This window comes from Garra rufa, chromosome 4 (assembly GCF_049309525.1).
Source record: "Garra rufa chromosome 4, GarRuf1.0, whole genome shotgun sequence".
Taxonomy (NCBI): Eukaryota; Metazoa; Chordata; class Actinopteri; order Cypriniformes; family Cyprinidae; genus Garra; species Garra rufa.
The window spans coordinates 6,911,836-6,936,556 of NC_133364.1; the positions used below are offsets into that span (position 1 = coordinate 6,911,836).

The 24,721-nt window shown below is 37.9% G+C and overlaps 1 protein-coding gene across 1 annotated transcript; it reads left to right on the top strand.

Moving 5' to 3' along the window:
* Nucleotides 1-24,720, top strand: rassf3 (Ras association domain family member 3). Its single transcript, XM_073838185.1, has 5 exons — nucleotides 1-417; nucleotides 16,320-16,427; nucleotides 19,136-19,391; nucleotides 22,108-22,223; nucleotides 22,312-24,720. The coding sequence occupies exons 1-5, from the start codon at nucleotides 295-297 to the stop codon at nucleotides 22,459-22,461; spliced, it is 753 nt and encodes a 250-aa protein (XP_073694286.1). The 5' UTR covers nucleotides 1-294; the 3' UTR covers nucleotides 22,462-24,720.
* The last annotated feature ends 1 nt before the right edge of the window (nucleotide 24,721 follows it).

The following is a 24,721-nucleotide window of genomic DNA, read 5'->3' on the forward strand; positions in this document are numbered from 1 at the left end:
AAAGGTCTCTACCGGGCGCGTTTCCGTGGCGTTTTAAGTATTTAAAGCGTTTCCACGCTTCATATGTGTATTACTTATAGATATTACGTATTTAACCAGAAACGGAAAAGTATTCTTGGATTTTGCCGACTTTTTCGTCTTTTAAAGAGAAAGTAAAGCTAATGGTTACCGAGCGTCAGTGACTCGCGTTCACGTTTCGCAGCGTTGGTTCACTAACCCGTTTGACCTTATAATACAGTACTTTTTTGCGCGCATTAAAGACCTGTTTTTGGATGTGTCAGAGTTTCTCTTCAAATGTCGTGGACGAGCACCATGAGTAGTGGATACAGTAGTTTGGAAGAGGATTCAGAGGAATATTTTTTCACTGCCAGAACTTCCCTGTTCAAAAAGCCTTCGGTTAAACCCACGAACCTCAAGGTGAATATATTTACATAATATATTTATTTATTTACATTTGTTTGTTTATTATTTTGTTTGTTTGTTATGAAAGCCTTCGTGCCATATTTCTACAATGGCGCAAACGTTAACTGTATAGTATGGGTGTCCAGGTAGGATCAGCTGTTTTAATAAAACTTTTAGAGGTCATGATTCATAGTGTTTAAAACAATCATTAACAGAGTTTAATCATATGCATGAAATACTGTATATCTCATTGTTACTTAACTTAGCAGCTATCCCATCAGGCACGTCCTTGATATTTATGACCTTAAGATAATGCCTCTTTTGTGTCAAGACTTCATTAAGGAAACACTGAATGGACTGATTCTACACTTAAATTTGCTTAATTAGTCTGGTCACATTATTATCTTTTATATGCTGTGGGATGGATTTAGCACAGTATTGCTCACTCAACACTAGTTTGTTTTGTTTTGTTATGCTCATTATGGTGTTATTTGATTGTATGTGACTTCTGGTTTGTTTAAAAGCATTACGTCATGCCATCATGGCTTGGAAGTTGCATTGAAGTAGGCCATTCTCAGCTCATGAAAGCTGTTTTGTTCAGTAACTTTTTCAAGCTTCTGAACTGGCTGACATCAGCATGCCCATATCAAAGACAACTGCTCATAATTTCACAGTTTTATTGCCTGTCTCAGTCACTGGTAAAACTAACCAGTGTGACTGACCACATGTACTTTGAATATGGCCTCTACTCAGTCATGTGCGACAGTAAGGGGGGCTCAAAAAGAAAAGATTCACAGTACGACTGCCACATTTCTGTCAATTACCCGATTGTGAGAAAAATGTCAGCGGAGAGAAGTTTTCACAAAGTTAATGTTGTCGTGTGACTTCCATTTTCCAGAGGGAACTGTTGTGGATTGTTTTATTGGGTTTCAAGGCTCTGTTCCAAAATCTAGTGAGCTGCCTACATAGGCAATCCCAGGATGCACTGCTGCAAGCTCAGTCAGAGCATTCAAATTCAGTCCTTTCAAATTTTATTCTACTTCTATTTTAGAATGCCAAACTTCAGTAGAAAGCAAGGGAGCTCACTAGATGTTCTGAGTTTGTAGTCATGATGTATCAAATTCCAGACTTTTAGAATGTGCACGCTACACATGCCGCGTGTAATGACCATCCATTGTGTAAAGTAGCAGCTGTAGAAAGAGTTGCTCAAAAAGGAATGAGTCAGTTCCTTAAACCACCCAGCACATTGCTATAGCTCACTTCCTGTTACTTCATTCTGACAAAGAAGACCCCCATTCCAAACTATTTCATCATTGGCAAAGCTAACCCAAAATCTGTCTTTTCTTAGATGGGCACTTAAAAGTATGCTAAAGATACAAATAGAAACTTAGTATCTACAGAATATGTATGCAACATTTCAGCAGGGGAGATGTGCCCTGTACTTCATCTGTTTTGTCACCTCTAGCATGCCACAAATGCACTGACCCTGGGAAACAGCTGCTGGGGCAGGCATGCAAAACAGGATCATGGGAGTTTGTGTGGGACACGGCACTCAGAGAAACTTTGAGATATAATGGCTCAGTTTACTGAGTGAAAATCATTACCATTTATTTATTTTAACTTCAGTACAGGTTGCAGTTTAAACTTTTAGGCCTCACTAGGCTTTACTCACAGGTTTGGAACAACTTGAGGGTGAGTAAATTATGACAGAATTTTCATTTTGGGTAAACAATCCTTTTAAGCAGCTGTTTATCTTGATACTGGAAGAGAGAGTGTGAATTGTGTTGCTGAAACAGCTTTCCTGGCTTTCCAAGAGATTTGCTTTTCAGGACAGTACTGAAGAAAGACTAACGTTATCTACAGCCCGCAGGCTGTTTTTGTAACTCAGAACTTGATTGAGCGGAAATTAAATTAGCAATTGTATGCTCACTGACAAAATGGGGTGAATACAGAGAGCCAGACACTACTGTACCAGCAGATCATTGCAGTTGTGAGTGTTTTGTGGCAGCGTTGCACCATTTGGCGGCGAATGGTTTGTGCCTGACGTCATTGGCCTTGAATATTCACATGCTTTGCCAACGCTAGCACTGAATGCACAAAGAAACTTAGCTCTGAACTCTTGTGAAAGTTTCTCATCCATTGTTTAGCGATTTTCCAGGTTTATCCCGAGATTTCCGCTTGGCTTGTTTCAGCTGTCAGATACTGATCATAGAGTCTTTACGTCAATTCGTCATTAGGGATCAAGTGATTGGTCAAATTATGTGGATCGTTAATCACGTTGATGATGTGAATTTTGTCTGGTTGCTGCAGGAGTTCATGCACTCGCTGAGCATTAGATGAAGATTTTCATTTCAGCCACACTCAGAAAGATTAATCTAAATCTCGATGTTAACGCAAACCTTTGCTGACTCCAGTCTGCGTTTACACGATTCCTGCGTAGACGCCAGCTTGCTGTAAATCCAAACAGCAGCCAAGAGACGAATATGTGTGCCGGAGGCAATAATATTCATAGAACTGAAGCTAAATGTTTATTTCACATTACCCATATCTCTTCAAACTAACTAGAATGGACGTTTATAGACTGGTAAAACGTTTTCCACAGTTATGTAAATTTCTGGAACGGACCACCAAAAGCTTTAGCATTTAAAAGAAGGATTAATAGGCCACATTGCAAAGGTCTTGTGGGCAAAGAATGAGTGTTTATAATAAATCATCTTACCATTTATAGCAGATATTTAGATGTAACCAGATTTGGGTCTCATAAAACCTGTTAAAAACATGCCATTTTATTCCAAAATTAATTTAGGAAAATTATACTGTGCTGCAAAACAAGTAAATAAATACAATTTTGAATAATAATATTATTATTCATGTTATTGATAATAAAGGGCCATTATTTCATAACAATTAAGCACATTTTCTACTCAAAACAGAGAATACATCATTGTAGTATTTGTTGTACTGCCTTTGTGTTAAACTCAAAACAAATTACTCTAATAAGAATGATCATACTTTAGAGAATTAAAAAACTTAGTGTATGATGAGTAATCTTATAATAGTAATATAGTAAATAAAGTAATCTAGTAATGATAATTTGGCAGTAATTTGCTTAAATAATATTACAATGTAAATCATCTTTTTGGTCCTGTAAGTAGTTTAGTCTATTTATGCGAAATATATTTTTAATATTAGTATAATGTTATTTTAAGATTTTTCTCTTTTGATTATGGGGTGAAATCTGAGGCTAGTGGTGTCAGACCTTCACATGACGGAAATTGTTTAAAGAAGGTGCTGTTAAGTGTACATGCTGTTTATACTGCGACTGCAGAGCGAAAAACACAATTTTCTCCAGACGTAGCACGTTGAGCCACACGTTGCTCTGTTCATACCGTGCAAACACTTTTTGTGCTTCTGTTTTGTCTCATGAGTTCATGTTTTTGTGTTGTGCCCTTGTATCACAGAATGGAAAAAAATCCACTGTTGTTTATCTGGCATGGCTGAATAAATCACTGGAACAGGTTTCAGATACTGCACAAAACCGAAATTATTAAGAAATCAAAACTGTCTCACAAAGGTCTGAAGCAGTATTTTTGACCGTTTAGGGAAGCATCAGATTACAAGGCTGGGCTGCAGTAGGCAACTGTGTTTGTTTTCATCAGGCATCAAGCACACCTAACGAGAGCATTGCCACTTAATCTGATTAGTCCACAAAGTAGCATTGTGCGTCATGGAGCAGTATTTGATTATCATCCAGGTGTGTGTCTCCGGTCGCCTATTACAAGCTGCCTTTGATGAAAGAAACTTCCAAACAGCACCTACCTGAAGTCTACACCTAAATAGTTGCATGCTGTGTCACTGCATGAATTACCAACAATTAACCCTCAAGTCTAGTCAATCTGATTACCTTTTCCTTGAGCTTTGAATATGGGTCAGAAGTTAAGATTTACAGACATGCACATCCCACTCTCTCCCTTTGATTGTTCATGGTCACGGCTCTGTTAGACTCATGTGGATCCACATGCAGAGCATCTGGTTACAGTTTCTGAGAGAACTGTAATTATAGTAAAGAGGAAGATAAAACCAGATGAAGGTGGTTGTTTCGCTCGCAATGTTACGATCCATCGGCTGAATGTCACGCAAAACCTCAGCCTAGTCAGCAATTGACGTTGGGAGCACATGTCACGGTTTGGGAATTAATTGTTGAAGGTTGGAATCTATGCAAAAGTAAACGACAAATAAATGTGTTCTGTTTGACATTTGCCATTGAATTGGTCCCTCTGCTACAGTCTTTGTATTAACACAACATGTTGTGTGGTATTAAAATTATAATGGTTACTTATTTTCTTAAGATTTTTGTCCCATCTGCAGTTGTGCTAACAAAGTAGGTCATTTTTAATTTTAGAGAAACTCTGTGCTGTTCAAGATCTTCGTTTTTCCTTTTTAGTTAGAGATACGGATCCATCAGGAAATGCACTCAGACTCCAGAGCTTTCCTCGAGTGTTATCGCTTCCTGGATTTCATTAGATCTAACCATTGGCAGTTTTATTCAGGCACCTTAATCTGGTTAAATATTTGTTGCGGCTTCCATTATCTCTATCATTTCAAAACCTAACTGGCCTTTCATCTCTGTTGACATCAGTTTGTATATATAACTTTCATGTTAGTCCAGTTGTTTGAATGAAATCATTCGCTAGAAAAAAACATCTCTACCCACATCGCACACCCAAGCTGAGATAAGACGCAAAGTTTGGTGAATGTGAGTTTGAAACCGGATAAGTTCTCCCAAGTGCACAGGTCACATGGCCGCACCTGGCGTGTGTCATGTCTGATCTCAGCTGCTTTCATTCTACGTCTTTCTTTGAAATCATTCCTAAGCCATCACTTCTCTGGAATGACATCATCGCTGAGCACTCCGGCAAATGTATCCTATATCACTGGTAACAAAGATCCTTTTTATTCTTCTTATCCTCTTAGCTATATCAGGATCTTTTAGTGTAAGATTAACTGTTTTGTTTTGTTTTTTGTTGCTAGGTTGTGATAAGACGACTGTGCCAGATCTTGTACACTCTTAGTTGAAACCCTCCATACTGGGTTAATTTTTATCACAAGAAATCGTGTGCAGAGAGGACATCCTGTTAATCATAAATTTGAAGGACTGTGTTGTTTGCGCTCCAATTGCAAGTTAGCTGGACATGGCTCTGAAGGCCTAACAGAGGCATATTTGACATCATATGCCTCCCCCTTTGGCATATATTTATCTTGATATTTTCTGGTTCGTAATATCATATTTCAGCTTTGTGTGGCAGCTCATCAATCAAAAGCAACAGATGAGCACTAACCATGAAGTTCGAAAAGCTTTTTCCTCTTTCTTTCTCACAGTTCCCCACTGCCGTGGTGAGTGGGCAGATTTCGTAAGAATTATGACCTGCGACATCATACAGTGAGGTTATATTTCATTGGTCTTTGAGCTCAGTGAAGGCACTGTACTCCCATCTGGCCTGACAGGTTTGTTATGATCAGTAGGGCCGCCGCGGTGAGTCAGACAGCTCCACTTCCTCTCCTTGTGAATCAACCCCAGATCATATTCAACTTGGTACTGTGCAGGAATGACGAGTCCTTTTGGTTTGTGAAGGGCTCAAGTTCCTCACTTTCTTAAGAAGTCTTTTTTTTCTGAGAAAAGCAACAGAGTTTTTTTTTACAGTATAGAGTTGTCTTCAGTTGCAAGCAAAACAAACCACACCCTGTTTTTATGGTTCAGCTCCTATCTTGTGTTATCAGTAATCTTTGAAGCTTTCCTATAAATCCTAAGTCAGAGGCACCTTCTTAGAAATATTGGGAGTACCTACACATATTATGGTCTAGGATGACCTTTTTTTGCTGTCAGTCACCAGTTACGATCCCAGCAGAGCTTTATGACGTCAGGATGGATATTGCTAGAAGGCGTCGGTCAAGATTTCCAATGAAAGCAGCTTGTAAAGAGTCCTTGAGGGGCTCTTGTGTTATTGTTGGCCTGTCTGAAGGGGACGGCAACACTGGAGATGAAAGAACTTTTCCATGTTTCTCACACACCTAATGCTGTTTAAGCATGCCTGGCTTGCATAAGATACCTTACTTTTTGTTGTTTCCTTGGTGTTCCTAGCAGACATAAACAGTGTTATGAAACTCTAATTTGTAGGAAGTTTAGGAGAGCATTGAGGGTTAAGGACAATGTATGATGGGCGTATCTAGGCTTATGCGTGCATTCCCTTGTGAGGTGATGTTATAGTGCTCATAATGAAAGATCCCATGAGTCATAGAATAGCATAGATAGATAACCTCATAAATTATGCTGGTTGCGAAAGTACCAAAATACTGCCTGTGAGCTTCTCAACAGGCTATTTTCAGTTCCAGTGTACAACATGGATGCCATTGTGGTGGAGTTGTCAAAAAGTACCAGATTCAGTACTTTCGGTACTGAAATTTTAAAAACTTCCATTTCCCGCTCACATTTTCTAAACACCACTGATTGGCTACAGTTTTTACATGCTCAACAGTAGGGCTGTCGCGATAACCGCAATATCGCAATACCGCGCTATTGACGTGCATAACCGCAGAGGAATGCAACAACCGCAGCAACCGCGATATTTGCCTGTTTTCTTTTTTCCTAAGGATTTGCCCTTCTCACTTAATGCCTGTGTGCTGAATATTAAATTAGTAATAAGTTAGTAATGATAACATAATGTGTTTATTATGAGGCTCAGTAGATATGCACTTAACATGCCTAAATAGACAGCGAATGAGAGAGAGAGATCGACTGAGCATGTGCGAGTACCTGCGTCTGTCTTTCAGATCGAGTCGGGTATGTATGTGAAACTAGCTTGTCATGTCCAAGGAAAGTGAAATCTCTGTCTTAACATCGATGCTCTGCTGGTCAGCTGAGCCTTTAAAAGTGGCGATTAAAGTTAAAATGATTTCAACATCGTGTTTCATTACGTCTCTCTTTGAATAAATAAGCGTTTTTGAACGTGCAGTTGAATGAACGGATTAAAGACTTACTCAAAGATAGTCTCTTGCCTCCATCTTGTGGCGTAACAATGAAACTGCACCGACTGACAGCTCGTCTAGAACACGCAGGTGAAATACTGACAGAAAGTCTCTTGTCCAGTCAGACTCGAGGGTGCGCGCTAACTGTTATATATACAAAGATTTCAGATGCAAAGCCTCTAAGTATGTCTGACAATTTTCTTTAAAATTTGCATTTCTTTCTGGCTAGGTTTCTATGCAAGTACTGTTTACTTCACTTCATGTTTCAACGCGATTTGGTTTCGGTTTATTGATTTCTGAATATGACCTTACATTGTAACAGCCTATACACAATTATATATACATATATATTATATTATATGGCGGTAATACCGCGTACCGCGCTACTGAGCCACTCAAAATTACCGCAAGGGAAATTCCTTAACCGCGACAGCCCTACTCAACAGATACGACTTTGATTGCTACAATGATCAGTGCTTCAGGCTCCTCACTGAGTGCTCACACATAAGCACAATGGGAGCTTTTAAAAGCTGCGTCTGTTGTGCATGTGAACACTATGGCCAAACAGCGACATTTAAAAATAGGCTCAACAGTGCTGAAATGTGAGCGGGAAATGGACATTTTTAAAATTTCAGTACTGAAAGTACCGAACTCAGTACTTTTTGACAACTACATTGTGGGTCATTTTCTTGTGATTGGCAGAGATTTGCAGAAGCAAAATGTGGATGCAGTTTAGCAAAGTTTTTATCATCAGAAGTAGGGCTGCACGATTAATCGTTTTTAAACCGAAATCGCGATTTGAAAGGGTGCGATTTTCAAATCGCAAGAGCTGCGATTATTTCGATTTATTATCAAATGTGGTAACAAGCATTTAAGTCGTTTCTGACAGGTCGCTTCATGTGCACATTACGTCTTCATGCTTATATTACGTTTGATGCAGAGTTTAACCAATAGGGGGCATTTTAACACTGCATGTAGAGACATGCACAGGACGTATTTTTCAGTCCCGCGTCCGCAGAAATATGTTTATCTCGTTCAGTTCCCGCCTCGACATTCATGTTTTGTCCCGCTCCTGCCCGCATAAAAGTAACCTATATAGTTTTTCTCAGTACATCAATTGAATTTACATGAAACAGTTTTGTAACCTCTCGTAATTTCACAAAACCCCAGCATAAACGCTCCTGATAAAATATTTGTTATATAGGCTAAGCATCAACATTCACAAACCACTGTTATTCTTAACAGAAGAGCAAGCATGAGCTACTGTGTGTATCCATAGCAGAATGCAAGTAGACAAAGCTAAAGTTGACATCTCAGTTCAAATGCGATCTCATAAAGCTCTAACACAATGAATATTATGCACAATGAATCTTTCACAATGTCTACAATTCGTGTGTTTTAATTCGCGAGCACGCAATATTCAGCACTGTGCAAGAATGTTTGAGCAGTGAGTGGATTCTAACCTCTGATGACTGCCTATCCTTGTGCTTACTAGCTGTAAGTTATATACTAGTTGTTCTTGCTGCTTTTGTGCAATAGATTAATAACAATATTTGCTTTTTAGATAGCTTATTTCTATTTTGCGGGGGTCCCGCGAATCATTTTATTTTCCCGCGTCCCGAACAGCCGCACTCGCCCATCAAGTTTTGTCCCGCGCCGCAGTCGGTTGCCTCGGGTCCCGCTATACTCCAGTAGGAGTGCAGGTCTCGTCTCTACTGCAGGTACTGAGCAAATAACGTTAACGCCATTTGGAAAAGATGAGCGGGAGCAGCGGCTCAACTTCCCAACAAAGTGTCTCTTAATGTAGGTTATCATTAGTGTTTTACTGATGTAAAATTGTTCACAGTGTGTTTGGATTCCTAAAAGTTTAAGATTTTAATAATATTTTATTATAAAATTTTATATATATATATATATATATATATATATATATATATATATATATATATATATATATATTATAAAAGATTTTAATAATATTTTATTATAGCATTTTAATTGTTAATTTTATTTAAGATTCTGTAGTTATTTTCTTAATATGTCATGATAACTGACAACTTTATTTTAAAAAAGGCAACAATGTTGGTTTTAAAATAGGTTTAAAGAGGTTTTAAATAAACAGTAGAACAGTGTAGCATACTTTGTGATTATGCTTGGTCTTTCTTTGGTGCTGTTAAAACCACCATATCAAACCTGTAGCTCTTTTATGAAATAGTAGTAAATCGCATTTTAAATCGCAAATCGCAATTTTGATCAGAAAAATCGCAATTAGATTTTTTCTCCAAATCGTGCAGCCCTAATCAGAAGTGTCTGCCAAACATCCGTGCGCATCCCAGTTTTTTTGATGGTGGACAGTCCACGTACAACAGGGCAGCTGCAAGGTGAATGCTGAGATGGAACTAGTCAAGTAGTTGGTACTGCGCATTAGGGGTGGAACGGTACATGTATTCGTTTCGAACCGAATCGGTACGGGGGTCACGGTTCGGTGCATGAATTTAAACGGAGAATACACGGTATGAAAATAAAAAAAAAAACTTGCCTGCAAAATAATTAATGTAATGCGGAACTACTGTTAGATACGCAGGTTCTTTAGGGACAGCTAATATTTAGCCCCGCTTTAGCTCTGAAGCTCTGATTGGTGTAGATGCAGCCGAGCTCCACCTATGTATGCGGTCTATCAGAGCCCGTCTACATTCTCTGGCACTCTGCAATTTTTTGTCAGCTCGACGGTCCATCATTGTGGTCCAGGGATTTCCTGAACTTTATGATTTGTCAAGCCCCCATTATTTTGACGCTAATAGAAGAAACAATGCATGGAGACGCATAGGCTTGGAGCTAGAGCGCAGCTGATGGTTGCTTAGAAACGGCAGACGCTTCCGGAGCGCAAGCGCCCGAGCGCTTTGTTGATCAGGAAGAAAGCGGCGCGCCTAGCGTTTTTCACGCGTTTTTAGGCGCGACATGTGAAGGGCCCCTTAGATCGCAAGTTTGGGAAAACTTCGCTTTTCCAGTCAGTTACAGTAGTACAGGCGAGAGAGTGGTGGAAAAGACGAGGACTGTGTGTTGCCGTTGTTCAGCGGTTGTTGGGTATGTGAGTGGAAATACATTTAATTGCCTTCTGCATTTTTGTTTTGCTTTTCCCTCCACTGTACCGAAATCATACCGAACCGTGACGTCTGAACCGAGGTACGAACCGAACCGTGACTTCTGTGAACCGTTCCACCCCTACTGCGCATGTATCAAGCTTGTCCATCCGCAGTTAAGTACAAGCTGTGTGAGACAGAATGTGGAAAGTGAAGTATACCCTGACCTTGAGTAATCCAAAAGTTATCAGCTTTCACTACACAACATCAATCGGCCATATTGGCGGCACTGAACGTAAACAAATCTACTGAACCGAACGAACCTCCCATATTTTGCTGATTATTGCTGCTGAAAATGGTCAGTTATTGTCATGTTTTGGGCTGTACTAATCGGTCAGAGCGGGAAGAACATTTGGAGTCATATAGACTGCCAAAAGTTATCACAAATCAAGGAGAAGAGTGCAAAAAACAAGAACAAAAGGCATTTGTAGTTGGCCAAACTGAACCAGGATTTCCAGGGCAAGAATCTTGACAACATTCTTGTTTGTTTTTATTTCCGATCAGGTAGGTGAAATATTAGGCTGATATCTTTCTTAATACTGCTCATATGTATCTTTACCAACTATTAACTTTAGTTTGTCAAAATATTGCACCCGTACTAAGTCCTTAATATGATTTAGCAGCTTCCACACGTGGTACACGTAGTACATTAACCGTGCAATCCATGCTGTTGTTTACATCTGAGTATCTCTAATATGGCTGCGCATCCGGGTAACTGACCAAATCGTGACGTGAGTGCAAACCCTTTATATGACAATGTTTTTGTTTTACGACACGAAGGAAGTGTTTAATAATGTCACCAGTTGATGAGCTTTGGCGTGAGTCAAGTTCCTTGGTGGTTTTCATTCTCTATTCTTGTTAGCCATGATTTCCTTTGGTCTGTAAACCTCCCTGCAGTTCTGACTATTCTAGAATCACATCATGCTGTTTAGTCTGCCCACTGCCCTGCTGAGTAGGAAGCCACACAGAATGGTCATTTTTATGCCTTTGGTTGTCAGACAATCGCCCAGTCACTGGTGTCCAGCGTTTGGTTTGCAAAAGGATATTGACCATTTCTCCTGCTCCATTAGCTGAGGAATGTGTTGGGGAGGAAAGGTGTGGTGGCCAGGGACTTCCTGTGGGGTAGGGGGAATGAGAAGGGGATGTTTTATTGCAGTGTGTAGATCAGTGCACATTGGCAAGCGCAATGTGTTGTGGTCATTATAGGTGTGTCCAGAAATCCCCTGCAAAAGCTCGGCTAAAAATAAAAAGCAGATTGCCTTTTCGCTTGTCTTGTCTATTGAGTCTTTTGGTGTTTGTCTGACTGTCACGCTTGTCTAACTCCTCTTTCAGTAGCGTAGATGATATCAAGTGCTCTATCCGCAGAAATCAAGAGATTGTCAGATAGGATTGCCCCTGAAAAACCAGTCTGGTTGCACCTCATGCTTTAGTATGTCCTAACCACAAAGTGTGACAGAACTCTGCTAGCACATGACTCAAAACGAGGAACAAAAACCCTGACATTACCACACGCCACACCCTCCGGTCTTGCTTATCAGTTCACCAAGGACACTGTGGGGCTTACAGAAGTGTAGTTTACTTTCTCCCTCGAGTAATTTTCCTTTGAAATGCACTTGATTTATCTCTCAACAAGTAGAGAGGGTCTAGTTGGACCTCAAGGATACCTTATTCTCTGTCATTTTTCAAAGTGTTGCTCCACTTGAGAGCGAGGACACACTATCCCTCACAGAAAGGGAGGTAGAGCTGCTTTTTCTGTCGCATTACCTCATCGGGCTAGTGTTTATTTTGCCTTTGTCACGCTCCTCTGTGCAGAGGCATCCGTGTTAACCCTGTCCTTCCTGGTTTGGTTCTTTACATGTTGCTCATGGTGTCTGCTTTCCCAAGCATTACATCAGTTGTACCTTGACAAAGACAAATAAATGTCAACTCTGGGCCTCAAGTCTCACTATTTGTGGGCACCAGTCAAAGTTTACATGACCAACATGCATGGTTCAGCTTGGCTAATGAACAACTCAGAGAGCTCTCAAAGACCACATCACTGAACCCATAGGTGGTACAAGCTGATGTGGTGAGCTGCAATTCCTCAAGAGCTCAACGGGCCCCTCTCGGCCCCTCGTTTACAAAGCTTTTACTAGCTTTTATTGTGGTGAACAGGGATTTAATGGCATCTCTGCTTGTAGTTGTGACTTCATCAAAGAGTGCTTGGTTGAGTTAATTGGTCTGATCTGAACAAATCCTTTAATAGGAAAGTCTGGTAAGTATTGTTTTCCATTTGCATTCGTGCTTGTTAGGATGGTGAAGTGATTCAGCTAATGACCCTGTTGGTGTGACAGTTGGCACGTCCGAAGTTGGAAAGACTAAGCTCTTTCATTGAAGATTTGTCTTATCGTCAGGTCTCATGTATAAAGTTGGTTGTGAGAACAATATTGACATAGATTTATTTGTGATCCTGGACCATTAAAATTAAAATTTATACATCATCAATAAATAAGCTTTCCATTGATGTATGGTTTGTTAGGATATTTGGCCGAGATACAACTATTTGAAAATCTGGAATCTGAAGGTGCAAAAAAATCTAAATATTGAGAAAATCGCCTTTTAAAGTTGTCCAAATTAAGTTCTTAGCAATGCATATTATTAATCAAAATAAGTTTTGATATATTTATGATAGGAAATTAAGTAAATGTCTTCATGGAACATGATCTTTACTTAATATCCTATTGTTTTGTGGCATAAAAGACCCGTACAATGTATTTTTTGCTATTGCTACAAATATACCTGTGCCAATTTTGTGGTCCAGGGTCACATTTATTTACTTAAATTTACTCCAATATCATGAGCCACCTGTCCAAGCAGTCTTGTTCAGAAGATATCTCATTGATGCACTAGTTAAGCAGTTGTCACTGGGTAGGCATGGGCCGGTATAAGATTCTGACGGTATGATAACCTTGGATAAAAATATCACGGTTTCACGGTATCACGGTATTGTAATTACTGCTATACAATGTTATATTTAAATGTCTGGGTAAAAAAAAGATTTTTTTTTTTTTTTTTTTTTTTTTGCTGAACACAGTATATTTTATTTTAGGAAACATTTAGAACATTTTGTAACATGGAACATCAGGCAAAATAATTAAAATAAATAATTATATCTTCTTAATTAAATTAAATTTCAGTCACTTGTGTGAGCCTAAGGCTGCAGCTCAACAATAATCAACAAAATAAAATGTTCAAAAACAAATCCTTCTAAATGGAAAAAATGCAATAACTAATCAAAGCAAAAATATGATCATTAGTGACAGTTACAGAAATAACCAAATACTCAAAGACACGTGAGAGCCATCAAGGTTTTTTTTTTTTTTTTTTTTTTTTTTATGCCATGATTTTGAAAAGATGTTAAAGGTGCACTGTGTAATAATTAAGATGATTTCTAGACAGAGGTGCAATAACTATGTTTTCAGGGGTGCTTAAAGACCTTAATGAACCATTATGTCTTTATTAACTTAGAATTATCAGCTTGTAAAAAAAAAAAGACTGACACAATGATGAACAGGTAACAGTAATATATTCACAATAACATAGTTTCGTTGAATGATTAAGTAAATATAATTCCGTAAATTACATTTTAAAAGAAATCTCACTATTCGTTGCTGTCAAAAAAGGTGAGATTTTAATTCTGTATGGGCTTCCGTAGTTCTGTAAAGGGAGGGGTGAGCGGTGGACTGTTGCATTCACAACCTCGCCACTAGATGCCGCAAAAACCTACACACTGCACCTTTAACGTGCCTGAAGGATTAAAAGCAAAGACGTGATTTCACTTTAACTTAATTGTTTTACTTATGTTCAATCACAGAAACGTAAGGTTAGTACATATAGTCTGCTATTCCCCACTCTGTGTTGTGTGGGTTCACCTCCTTCGTCCATCCTGAACTTATATATCACTGCTGAGTCTCACTGAGACGCTGCATTGTTTTCGCTGCAGGTACGCACACACACAACCTAGTAGCGAGTCCTGCGCTTTCACTTTGACGACACAGAAAAGGCACATATCGTAGGAACGGTATAAATTTTTTTGTTTGTGGTTTTGAAACCGTGACTTTTTCAAACCGCGGTAAACCTTGAAACCGGTTATCATCCCATGCCTATCACTGGGTTAATCTGTTTAGCATTCCCCCATTCAGAGCTATGAGGGTGCTAAGGTCAGGTTAAAGACATAACAAATCCTTGCTAGAGCAAAGTAGCACATGAATGGGTTTATGAGCAAATGGACAGTACTTCTGTACTAACTTAAGATGGTTCAGGATAGTTTATTTCTTTTTCATATTAGACTTTGTTGGCATTGCTTTAATGATCAGTTCATTGACACAATGTCTCGAAGATGGCTTTAGCATGCTTTGCTTTAGCATGCTAATGTTCAGCAAGGGAAAAACCCTCTCTGAGAATTAAATTCTAAACTTAAATATGGTTTTATAGTTTTTCGTTTACAGGTTTTCAGTTATTCTGCAAGGCTGCGCTTGGTGAAGAAAGAATAATACAAGAATTACATAGTCAATTAAAAAAATGTGTAGTAGTTTTGCACATTCCTAATACTACAGCAGCAGCAAAGTAACTGAAACATGTGTATTCTCAGAGCTTTAGGGCTTTATTATAAGCGTAGGAATTCACAAAGGTGTTTAGCCTTTAAGTAGATGTTTTCTGGGTATGAAAACGGTGTGAGTCATGCACTGTAATGTTCATTAACAGTGCACGCAACACAAAACCACCTGTTATTGCAAACACTGCAGGCAGGCAGTCTTGGCCTGGGCAGGAGGGGAATTACGACTGTCTTTTACAGTTCGCAATATTCAGCCTCTGGACTCTGTTAGCCGAGACGGGCCTTGTCCGTCAACGTGTTGTCACTTCAGCCCTGGACTGTTCCCTTATAAGGGGCTCTATGCTTTTGTTTTGAGCTTGGAGCGCTCATGAAAGCGGATCAGCTTTGTGATATGACCATGTAAGACCAGAGTGCACTGCACACGTTTCATACAATATTCTGCTGTAGGGCTGTATTGTTCCTGGAAAGTGCACTATTATAATCACTTTAAAGGGATAGTTCACTCAATGTTTATCTGCTTACCCCCAGAGCATCCAAGATGTAGGAGACTTTGTTTCTTTAGTAGAACACAAATGAAGATTTTTAGCTTAAACCGTTGCAGTCTGTCAGTCATATAATGGCAGTCAATGGGACCCACGGCTTTGAGAGTCAAAAAAACATACACAGACAAAACCAAATTAAATCCTGCGGCTCATGATGATACTTTGAAGTCCTAACACACAAAACAGTCTGTCTGTGCAAGAAACTGAACAGTATTCGTATCATTTTTTTACCTCTGATGCACCGCAATGTCCAACTGTCCTAAATGTGTTCACAACAGCCGGCACAAACTGTTCCTTTAAGGGTTCATGTCTTTAAGGAACAAGCATGCATTAAATTACAGTTACAAATAAAAACATTAAAATGCAGTATTTTGTTTACCTGCTGTGGTTTACTGCAGGATATCCTGTTTGCTTCACGTGGAAGTCACTAGTTTGGAGGCTGTATGTGGGTGTTTTAGGCTCATGACAAAGAAGCCTTTGATTTGAATAGCTTCATTATTCAGCAGTACTGGTGGAGTTGTACCTCTTCTGCTGTCACACTGAGCTGCGAGGTTGACCTGTGCTGACCTTTCTGCTTGTTAAATGCTTGTATTCACTGTCTGTGTTGCTGTGTTTCAGGATGTGGAGAAAGAGAAAGAACTGCGCACTCATCTCACTTGCGAGGAGATCAGACAGAAGGTCGAGCAGTACAACACAGAGTCACGTGACCACTTTAAAATGACACTGGTGAGTTAATGGTGAACCTCCATCGTCCACAAATAAACCAATAAATCGAATCACTCATAAACCTAATCGCTAATAATTTTCAGAATTCAAAAGTCCATCCACATTGTTTTTGAATATGAGTGTTTGTCAACACTTGAGTTCCTCCAGAAATAAAATTCTGGATTTTTACTGTATATATAATGGATCAAAAATGTTTTAGAATGTAAATATTTTGACGTGATGGAAAAAAAAAAGTTAAAAATATGAAATCATATTGTTATATTACAGACCCCACAACCCCCTTATGAACCCAAAACTAGTTCAGGTTGTCAAATGCATTAACTTAAAATATAAAAATATTAACTTTTTTATTCATTTATTTATTAAAGAGTTTATTTTGGGTTATTTTGATTAAGTGAAAATTACTAAAAATACAGCTAACTAACACAATAAAACCATGATAACATTAAAAAACATGATTTTTGACAATTTAAAAAAGTTATCTGTTTTTGCAAATAAGCTCTATATTTATTTATTAAACAGTTTATTTTGGGTCATTTTGATTAAGTGAAAATGATACAGCTAACTAACAGTAAAACACAATAAAAACATAATAAAGAAACATGATTTTTGCAAATAAACTCATCATATAAACTCTTCAAATATATAATCTTAAGTAATATTTTATTACTTTTTGCTCAATAGTTACACCTATTGATGTTTTTAGAGTTATTAATTTAACATTTTTTTTTTTAAAGTGGTACAAATATATTTAAAAAACATACCTAACCAACAATACATATTGCATATCTGAGAAATGTATTTTTATACTTTTTTTCTCTTTTTCAAAGTCGTAGAATTATTTATGAGTGTCCCTTTAATAGAAACTTTATTGTCATCAAATGGTAAAGACACTTGCACAAATGAATGCAAACTGCATTTCTAAGAACTCTAAGATTGTATTTTAAATATAGATTTTTATCTTTTTTCTTTTTCATAGTCTCAGCGTTTATTATCAGTTTCTTTAATAAAAGCTTTATCATCGTGTCTGTCGTAATCTGTTTATCGTGGCTTATCATGTATCATGTGACAGCCATAAGGCTGACTGTGGTTTTACCACTGTACCTTTGTCCAGAGCCCAGCTGCTTATCACGAAACTGTTTCTGTCTGGATAATAATAGCTCTTTAACAAATCCTGATCTCCAACACAACATATTTTAAGAGAGATGTGTTGTCTGGACTTAACTGAGCCATTGTGGCACAAACACTTTGTATTAGTATATGTGAGCTTTTACTCATTAAGCGTCCACAGTGTCTTGGATCATTAAGTTTGTGGCCTGTATTCCAGCAGGGTTGTGTGTCGGTGTGGTGGAGTTTCAGAGGAGGTTTGTGAGCTGTAATTACACCCCCCGTGTCTCGCCTGTAGCCTGCAGTCACGGCTGCCATTCGAACTAATGAGCTTACAGACAGAAGAAGCTCAAATCTGAGCTCCATCTGGACACAGTCAGATACCAAAGCAAGACGTGCTCACCAGGGTTGAGGAAGCTGCTTTGAAACCAAAGCTTGTGAAGCTACAAGCTACACATCGTATTAAACAGTTTAACGATGACTTAAGTTGAGTTAACTTAAGTTGCACTTAAATAAAATAAGTAAAAAAAGCAGCAACACTACAAAGTTCCTAGAAAACACCTGAAAACAGTTATTTAAGTATTATATTTATAAATCAAGTATTTAATATTACCATAGTGCTTTTTTTTTTTTACCACAAAAAAGTAGGAAAATCATTTAATAATACTCACCTAATAATAATAATGATGATAATAACAACAATTATAATAATAATTATTATTATTTTAATAATAATATAATAATATTAAATTAGTATTAAACAATTAAAGGATTTATTTATTTATAAATAATATTTGGGTTCACTTCATAACTAATTCACTTTGTAACATCGACTAAACTGAATCAACACTGAACTAAATTGAGTTGAATAATGGCAATATTGTCTTTTTAAAGCTTGAATCAAAAACATTTATTTTGAAGTGTTTTTCTATTTTTTTTTTAAAGTGCACTGGCAACTGAATAAATAAATCGAAATGAACTGCCTGAAAGAAAACGATTTGCTCAAATGAATCATCAGACTTTCTGAAAGTTACTTTAAAGCAGACATCTTCAAAAAAAACTTTTCATAATTGTCCAAAAATGCATCCTATAAAGAGAAATGTAGCATTTTCTCAAACTGAACTGTTGCTCACTTGAGAAAAACACTTATTTAGCTACAGTCAAACCAAAATTTATTCAAACACCTTCAAAATTTTTCACATTATCAGTTTATTCGCTGTAGTTTTGAAAATGGTTATAAAGTATGACAAGAACTCAAGAGTTAAACTGTGTGAGAACAAATTCATCTTGATAATGTCGGATAAATTTGATAGAAAGGTATGCTAAAAACATGATCAGGTCTAAGTGTCAAAAAAAAATTTTGGTCCTTAATTTGTATCAATTTTACTGGTTGTCCACTGTATGAAATTTTTTGGGGTATATTATGTCACAGTTTACTTTAATTTGCTATCCTCACTTGCATAAATTAACTATAGTGTCTGGACTCACTAGTAAAAATGATATCTGGCGTCTGAATAATTTTTGGTTTAACTAATTGATCACGTCTTTGCTGTTCTAATCATAATATCTGTCTTTGTTTCTCCTCTGTCTCTCTCCTTCAGAATACTAACGGCATGTACACAGGCTTCATCAAGGTGCAGCTGGACCTGCGGAGGCCCATCACGGTGAAAGGAGGCGGCGCAGGAGGGGTCAAAGGTCAGGAGGCGTTTTACCTTCCTCGCGGCTCCATAAACACCCTGCATATCAGCAGCACCAACACGGTGCGACAGGTGATCGAAGCCCTGCTGAGGAAGTTCACCGTGGCCGACAACCCCGCCAAGTTCGCCCTGTTTAAACGCTTCAGCAGAGAAGACCAAGGTGAGACGGAGAACACGAATGTGGAAAATGCATCAGTGTGTGTGTACAGTAATGACTCAGGTCCCCCTAGTGTATACAGTATGTGTTTTGGCAGGAACGGATGCATTCCTGAAATAGGTCAATCTGAGGAACGCATGTGTATTTATGGATGCACTCACACATTCAGGACATGCCTGTTAGTCTATGTGCACGTATGCACCAAGAATACACCATGCCAGCGTAGTAAACACATATACACAACAGCTGATGTCTGTGGCGACCTGTTGGTTACTCTTTGGCAGATACTAACTAGCCTCGTTCCCCACATTTCATTGCCATACAGGGGTATTCTGAGCTGGGGATGGGTCGGGATGGCCGTCAACTGAGTTTACTAGTTGATGTTGAACAATTTCTTGGCTTCATACATCAAACGGTGGATTCCTGAGAAGCGCAGCATTGGTTTTGCTCTAAAAATGTCAGTGTTTCTAATCCATCTCACTGCTTTGACGGACCCCAGCCACTGTCTGAGCCCCCGTTGACGTCACACACAGCAGGAAGCCAGACACACATATGGCTCAGTGGTTTTAAGTACCTGCTTTCGTAATCTATGCTCTGGGCTGGAATGTGCTCTGGTTTATGTGAAGGAAGTGAATCATTTAAAGAGCCGACTCATAAGAGACATTCATTCATGAATCGGACTACGCCGATCTGCATATTTGAAATCGATAGAAAGACGTTTTGTCTTTGTATTATTTTTCTTTGTGCAGTATTTTATTATCAGACCACAAATCTAAAACAGAATGGCTTAAATATCAGGCATTATAATGGGAAAGAAGTCTGGACATTACTTTATTAATAAAAAGTTAATTAAATAAAAAAGTAAAGTAAATTCCACAATTACCAATTTTACCCAATTCATCCATGTTTTTATTTATTATTATTCAGTATTTTATAATATTTTTTTCAAGATTGCTCTATATAAAATATAATATGTAGTAATATTATTCTAACAAAAACAAATCTGAATATTACCGTATAAATACCGTTAATTTATAAAATGATTCTTAATAAATACCACAATTTATCCATGCTTTTATTTATGTTTAGTATTTTATAATTATTGTTTTCATTGCTTTATATAAGTAAGATGTAATATTATTTTAACATGCTGCATTTCAAAATAAAATAAAATACTGCAAAGTCAGATTTTCACTCCTGCTTGATTTATTGCTCCATCCAGTCTTTTTTCTTATCTTATTCAATTCAGACAGCAAAAATGGCAAGATGTAAAAATGGCATTGAAAAATATCTAAATATTACCTTTATTAAAAAAGTAGTTAATTTTATACAATTATTCTAAATAAATCCCACAATAACCTATTTAGCCATGCTTTTATTTTATTTATTTATTTATGTATAATGTACATAAATTGTATTTATTTTATGTATAGTGTTTTATTATTATTTTTGAGTATATTCTCTGGACTACTGTCTAATGTACTTGTTTTAAAGTACTGCATTTAGTTACTGTTCCAAATACAAAAATAAGACTGCGAACTCTTCTGCTTGATTTATTGGATGAACTGAGCATCGTAGTACTTTGGGGAGCAATAATGCTCATCTTCAATTATTTTGTAGGAGTGTGTGTAGGAGCCAGTAAGTGCTGCTGCCAATGGGAGAATATTTGCTGAGGAGGCTGTCTGGGACAGTTACGTTTTTTTTTTTCTCCACCATGCGAGACAGGTTTTCATGAGTTCTCACCACCGTGACAGATAGATATGCGGCACTTTGTGTTCGGGTTGCGTTTTACAGCTGGTTTTAATGTGTGTAACAGAGCCGTCCAGCTCTTAAACAGCCTGTCTAGACGACTTCGAGAAATGCTAGAGTTTAGATGCTGATAAACTGCCACCTCAGAGCACATCAACAAACAAAAACGGATTCACCAGACCCTCATGTATGATATCACAGCAGTACAGCGTATAAAAGACCATGAATCAACCGCATTAGTGTAGACATAATAACAGCCCTGCTTGTTCTGATTAACCACTGCCGGAGGCAGAAGGAAGCCCCCATTAAACAGGAAGTGAGATGAGAGATTCCTTAAGAATGAAGAAATGCAGGTCTGCACCCTTTTGCACATTCTAGGTGGAATAAAATCTTCTTTAATGCTAGAGTATATGCAGTACTTCTAGAGAATTACCTTTTTTTCCCGTTATGAGGTGGTGCGCTTCCTTTTTCGTGCTTAAAGTTTGTTTTTGCTGTGAATTTTGGCCTTATATCAACATTCAGTGGGGATGTTGTTTGGCGTGTCTTCCTCTTTGTGGTGTGTCACGCCTTTATTGAAAAGCACCTGATGCAGGGCTGAATTAAAGTTTAGCTGCCTTAATTGACCTGAAGTTTCTCCGTTACTGTTATTGTGCTGAAACCCTCTCTGATAAGTTTTGTTGCTAAATTCATCCCCTTTTAATGGTCTAAGCCATAAAATAGTCATATTAAAACATCAGTTTACATTCATGGTGCATCTTACATGCAATTGTAAGAAAACTGTCATTGGAATGTAGACTTAACTCTTCTCATAGAATTATAAGAATTAATAAAACTATTAGATATTCTTATAGTTATCTTTAGTGTGAACTGGTCTTTAAACTTGCCTGATAATATATATATTTTTTGTCTTCTTGCTATGTGAATGAAATGTCTGTGATGGTAATAGCATGTGTTGTGTCTATGTATGCAGTGTACACCTGTAAGCTCGCAGAGGAAGAACACCCTCTCTTCCTGCGTCTAGTGGCGGGTCCCAGTATAGACACGCTCAGCTTCGTCCTGAAGGAGCAGCAAACCGGTGAAGTTATGGTAAGCATTCGATTTAGGTTTCTATCTGAATCGTTTTATATTAATAAAAACAAGCAATCATAACACACATCTTCCTCGTGTTCATCAGTGGGACGCCTTTTCCATCCCCGAGCTGCAGAACTTCCTCCGCATCTTGGATAAAGAGGAACAGGACCAGGTTGGCTCGATAACCAGACGCTACAATGCCTACAGAGAGAAACTGGAGGAGGCCATGAGAGCGACGGGCGGCCTGGGATAAATCCAGCACGTTACAATATGGAACTGTAGCACTGCTGCCTCTAGTGGTCACTGTGTGGAAGGAACACTTATTAGGTGTCACCGTGCCAAGCGGACACCCAGTCTCAGAAACTCAGAGGAGAGCACTGAGCTCCCAGAATGCACCTCAGGTGCCATATTTACCCATCCACCCTCTTCACACTTTTAGTTGTTTCTCATGTTCTTTTACCTCTTGTGAACGATGCAAACGTGAAAATCACATCTGGTTTTTATTTAAATTGTTGGATGCTGTGGTTTGTACATATTTCTGTTTGTTGTTTTAATTTATGTGGGTGAATTTTATTTTGTTTATTTTACTAAAAGAGTCTTATTTTATCTTAAATATGCTTATCGACCAGAAACCGATGGGGACTGGGGATTTATTTTATTTTTTTATTTTATTTTATATTAAATACCAAATGATTCATAATGTGCCCTACCAAAGATAGTGTTGATGTGCTGTTGACAAAATGATGACCCGACATGAGACCAAACAGACAGGAAGCGCATGTTTGTGATGGAAAAGATTGAATGTGGTGATGTAGGGACAGGAAATGTGGACTAAAGCCATAATCGTTAGTCTCTTAAAAACGTTTTTGAATCAGAGAATAAGTAAGCATTCTTAGGTGATGTGCTGGAATTGGAACCAAACGGATTCAGGAAGTTGGCGAAGGAGCTTGGAGGATGTTGGAAAGTATGCGGGAAGTGTCATGCAGCTGTTCGGGGTCAGACGGTCTTTTTCAGTGAATTATTGACCTCTAGTTTAAGCAGATAATCAGTCAACAGGGCAGTTGTTCACCTCTCATCATTAACCCTGGAAAAGGACGTCTTCAAGATAAACAACTGAATATGAAAGTAATGAAAATGGTTTGTTTTGAAGCTACAGCAAAAATAGTAGATTTAAGCTAGTTTGGTGAATATATGTGTATAATCACACTGATCTGATATGATTTACTGTACCCAGAGTTAATTTTACATGCATTTCTGCATTGCATAGAGAGATGTAACTGAAACTGTTACTGTTGTGAGGTACAGTAAAATAAAGTCAATGCAGACAGTGCTGTAACAGCACACAAGGTGGACATTAATGGTGGTCAATAGTTGATTTAATATGTGTACACATTTGTTTTTCTGTATGCTAGTGCTGCATGACGGTTTTTCTGATTGGTACTGCAAACATTTTTGTCTATTTTGACACATGCATAGCAAGGTAGCGGCACCTTGTGGTCAACTGCTGTAACTACATCTTTGCGGTCTTATATCTCACCTGTGTCAGTTCACACAGATTGTGTGCTTTTTTTAAATAAAGATGTATTTCTTTATTATTAACGGTTTTATAACCTCTAACCAAAGATCTAGATAAAATGCCTAGTTTAATTTAAGTTTGATGCAAATTGCCTGGTGCAATCGGTTTGTACGCCTCAATAAACTGAGGTTAAATTACAGTATCTGTCTTGTCTGATGGTTTTACCATGGCGAGTTTAATTGTAAACACTGGGATGAATATAAATTAGTGAAATTAGAGTAATTGTTGTGTGAATATAACATCACGACAGTCTCGATATATGCAAGCGAAGAGGATTTAAGACCAGTAATCTTATAAATGCTTTTTGGGCACTTTATGTTTTAATTCAGGGAATTATTTTTATTTTTTGTTTTATTAGTCTTCATCAGATGCCTATCGTCTTCCACTTTTAAAACAGTGGAAAGTTTGGTTATGTTTATGGAAGTGTTTTTCTTTCTTTTCTTTTTTTTTTTAATTAAAGCTGTTTCAGTACTTGATTTTTTTAATTTTAATTTTTTTTGTTCATCAACAAGCTTTTGTTTGTGGAGTAAGACTGTGAATGAATGTCAAACTGTATTCAAGTGTAGTAAAGGGGTGTGAATGTGAGTGAACTGCTTTTGTGCATGTGTTATATTAATTCATGCATATCTTATGCCTGTTTTAGGACATCACAGGCTCACGAAACACACTCTGCGTTTGCCAAAATAAATTCTCATTTTGTTCCACAGTAAGTTACATGCATATTTTGTGGATGTTTGATTGATGTAAGTTTCATACATCAAGAAGAGGCCAGAAGTGGCATGCATGGATGGTTTGGACTAAATATGCATTGTTAGAATCCAGATGTCATTTATTTTTGACAATGACGGAGGTTTTTTGAGGGTTTGTATTGTTACCGATTGTGGCCTTTCTCGGTAAAGACCTGGTTTCTTCAAATAAAGATGAAACGTTTATCAAT

What these genes read in the sequence shown, in the direction of transcription:
- rassf3 (XM_073838185.1), top strand. Translation starts at nt 295, where the DNA reads ATGTCGTGGACGAGCACCATGAGTAGTGGATACAGTAGTTTGGAAGAG. An exon ending in ACCACTTTAAAATGACACTG is followed by an intron (nt 16,428 to 19,135) that starts GTGAGTTAATGG and finishes TCTCTCCTTCAG; the next exon opens with AATACTAACGGCATGTACAC. An exon ending in AGCAAACCGGTGAAGTTATG is followed by an intron (nt 22,224 to 22,311) that starts GTAAGCATTCGA and finishes CGTGTTCATCAG; the next exon opens with TGGGACGCCTTTTCCATCCC.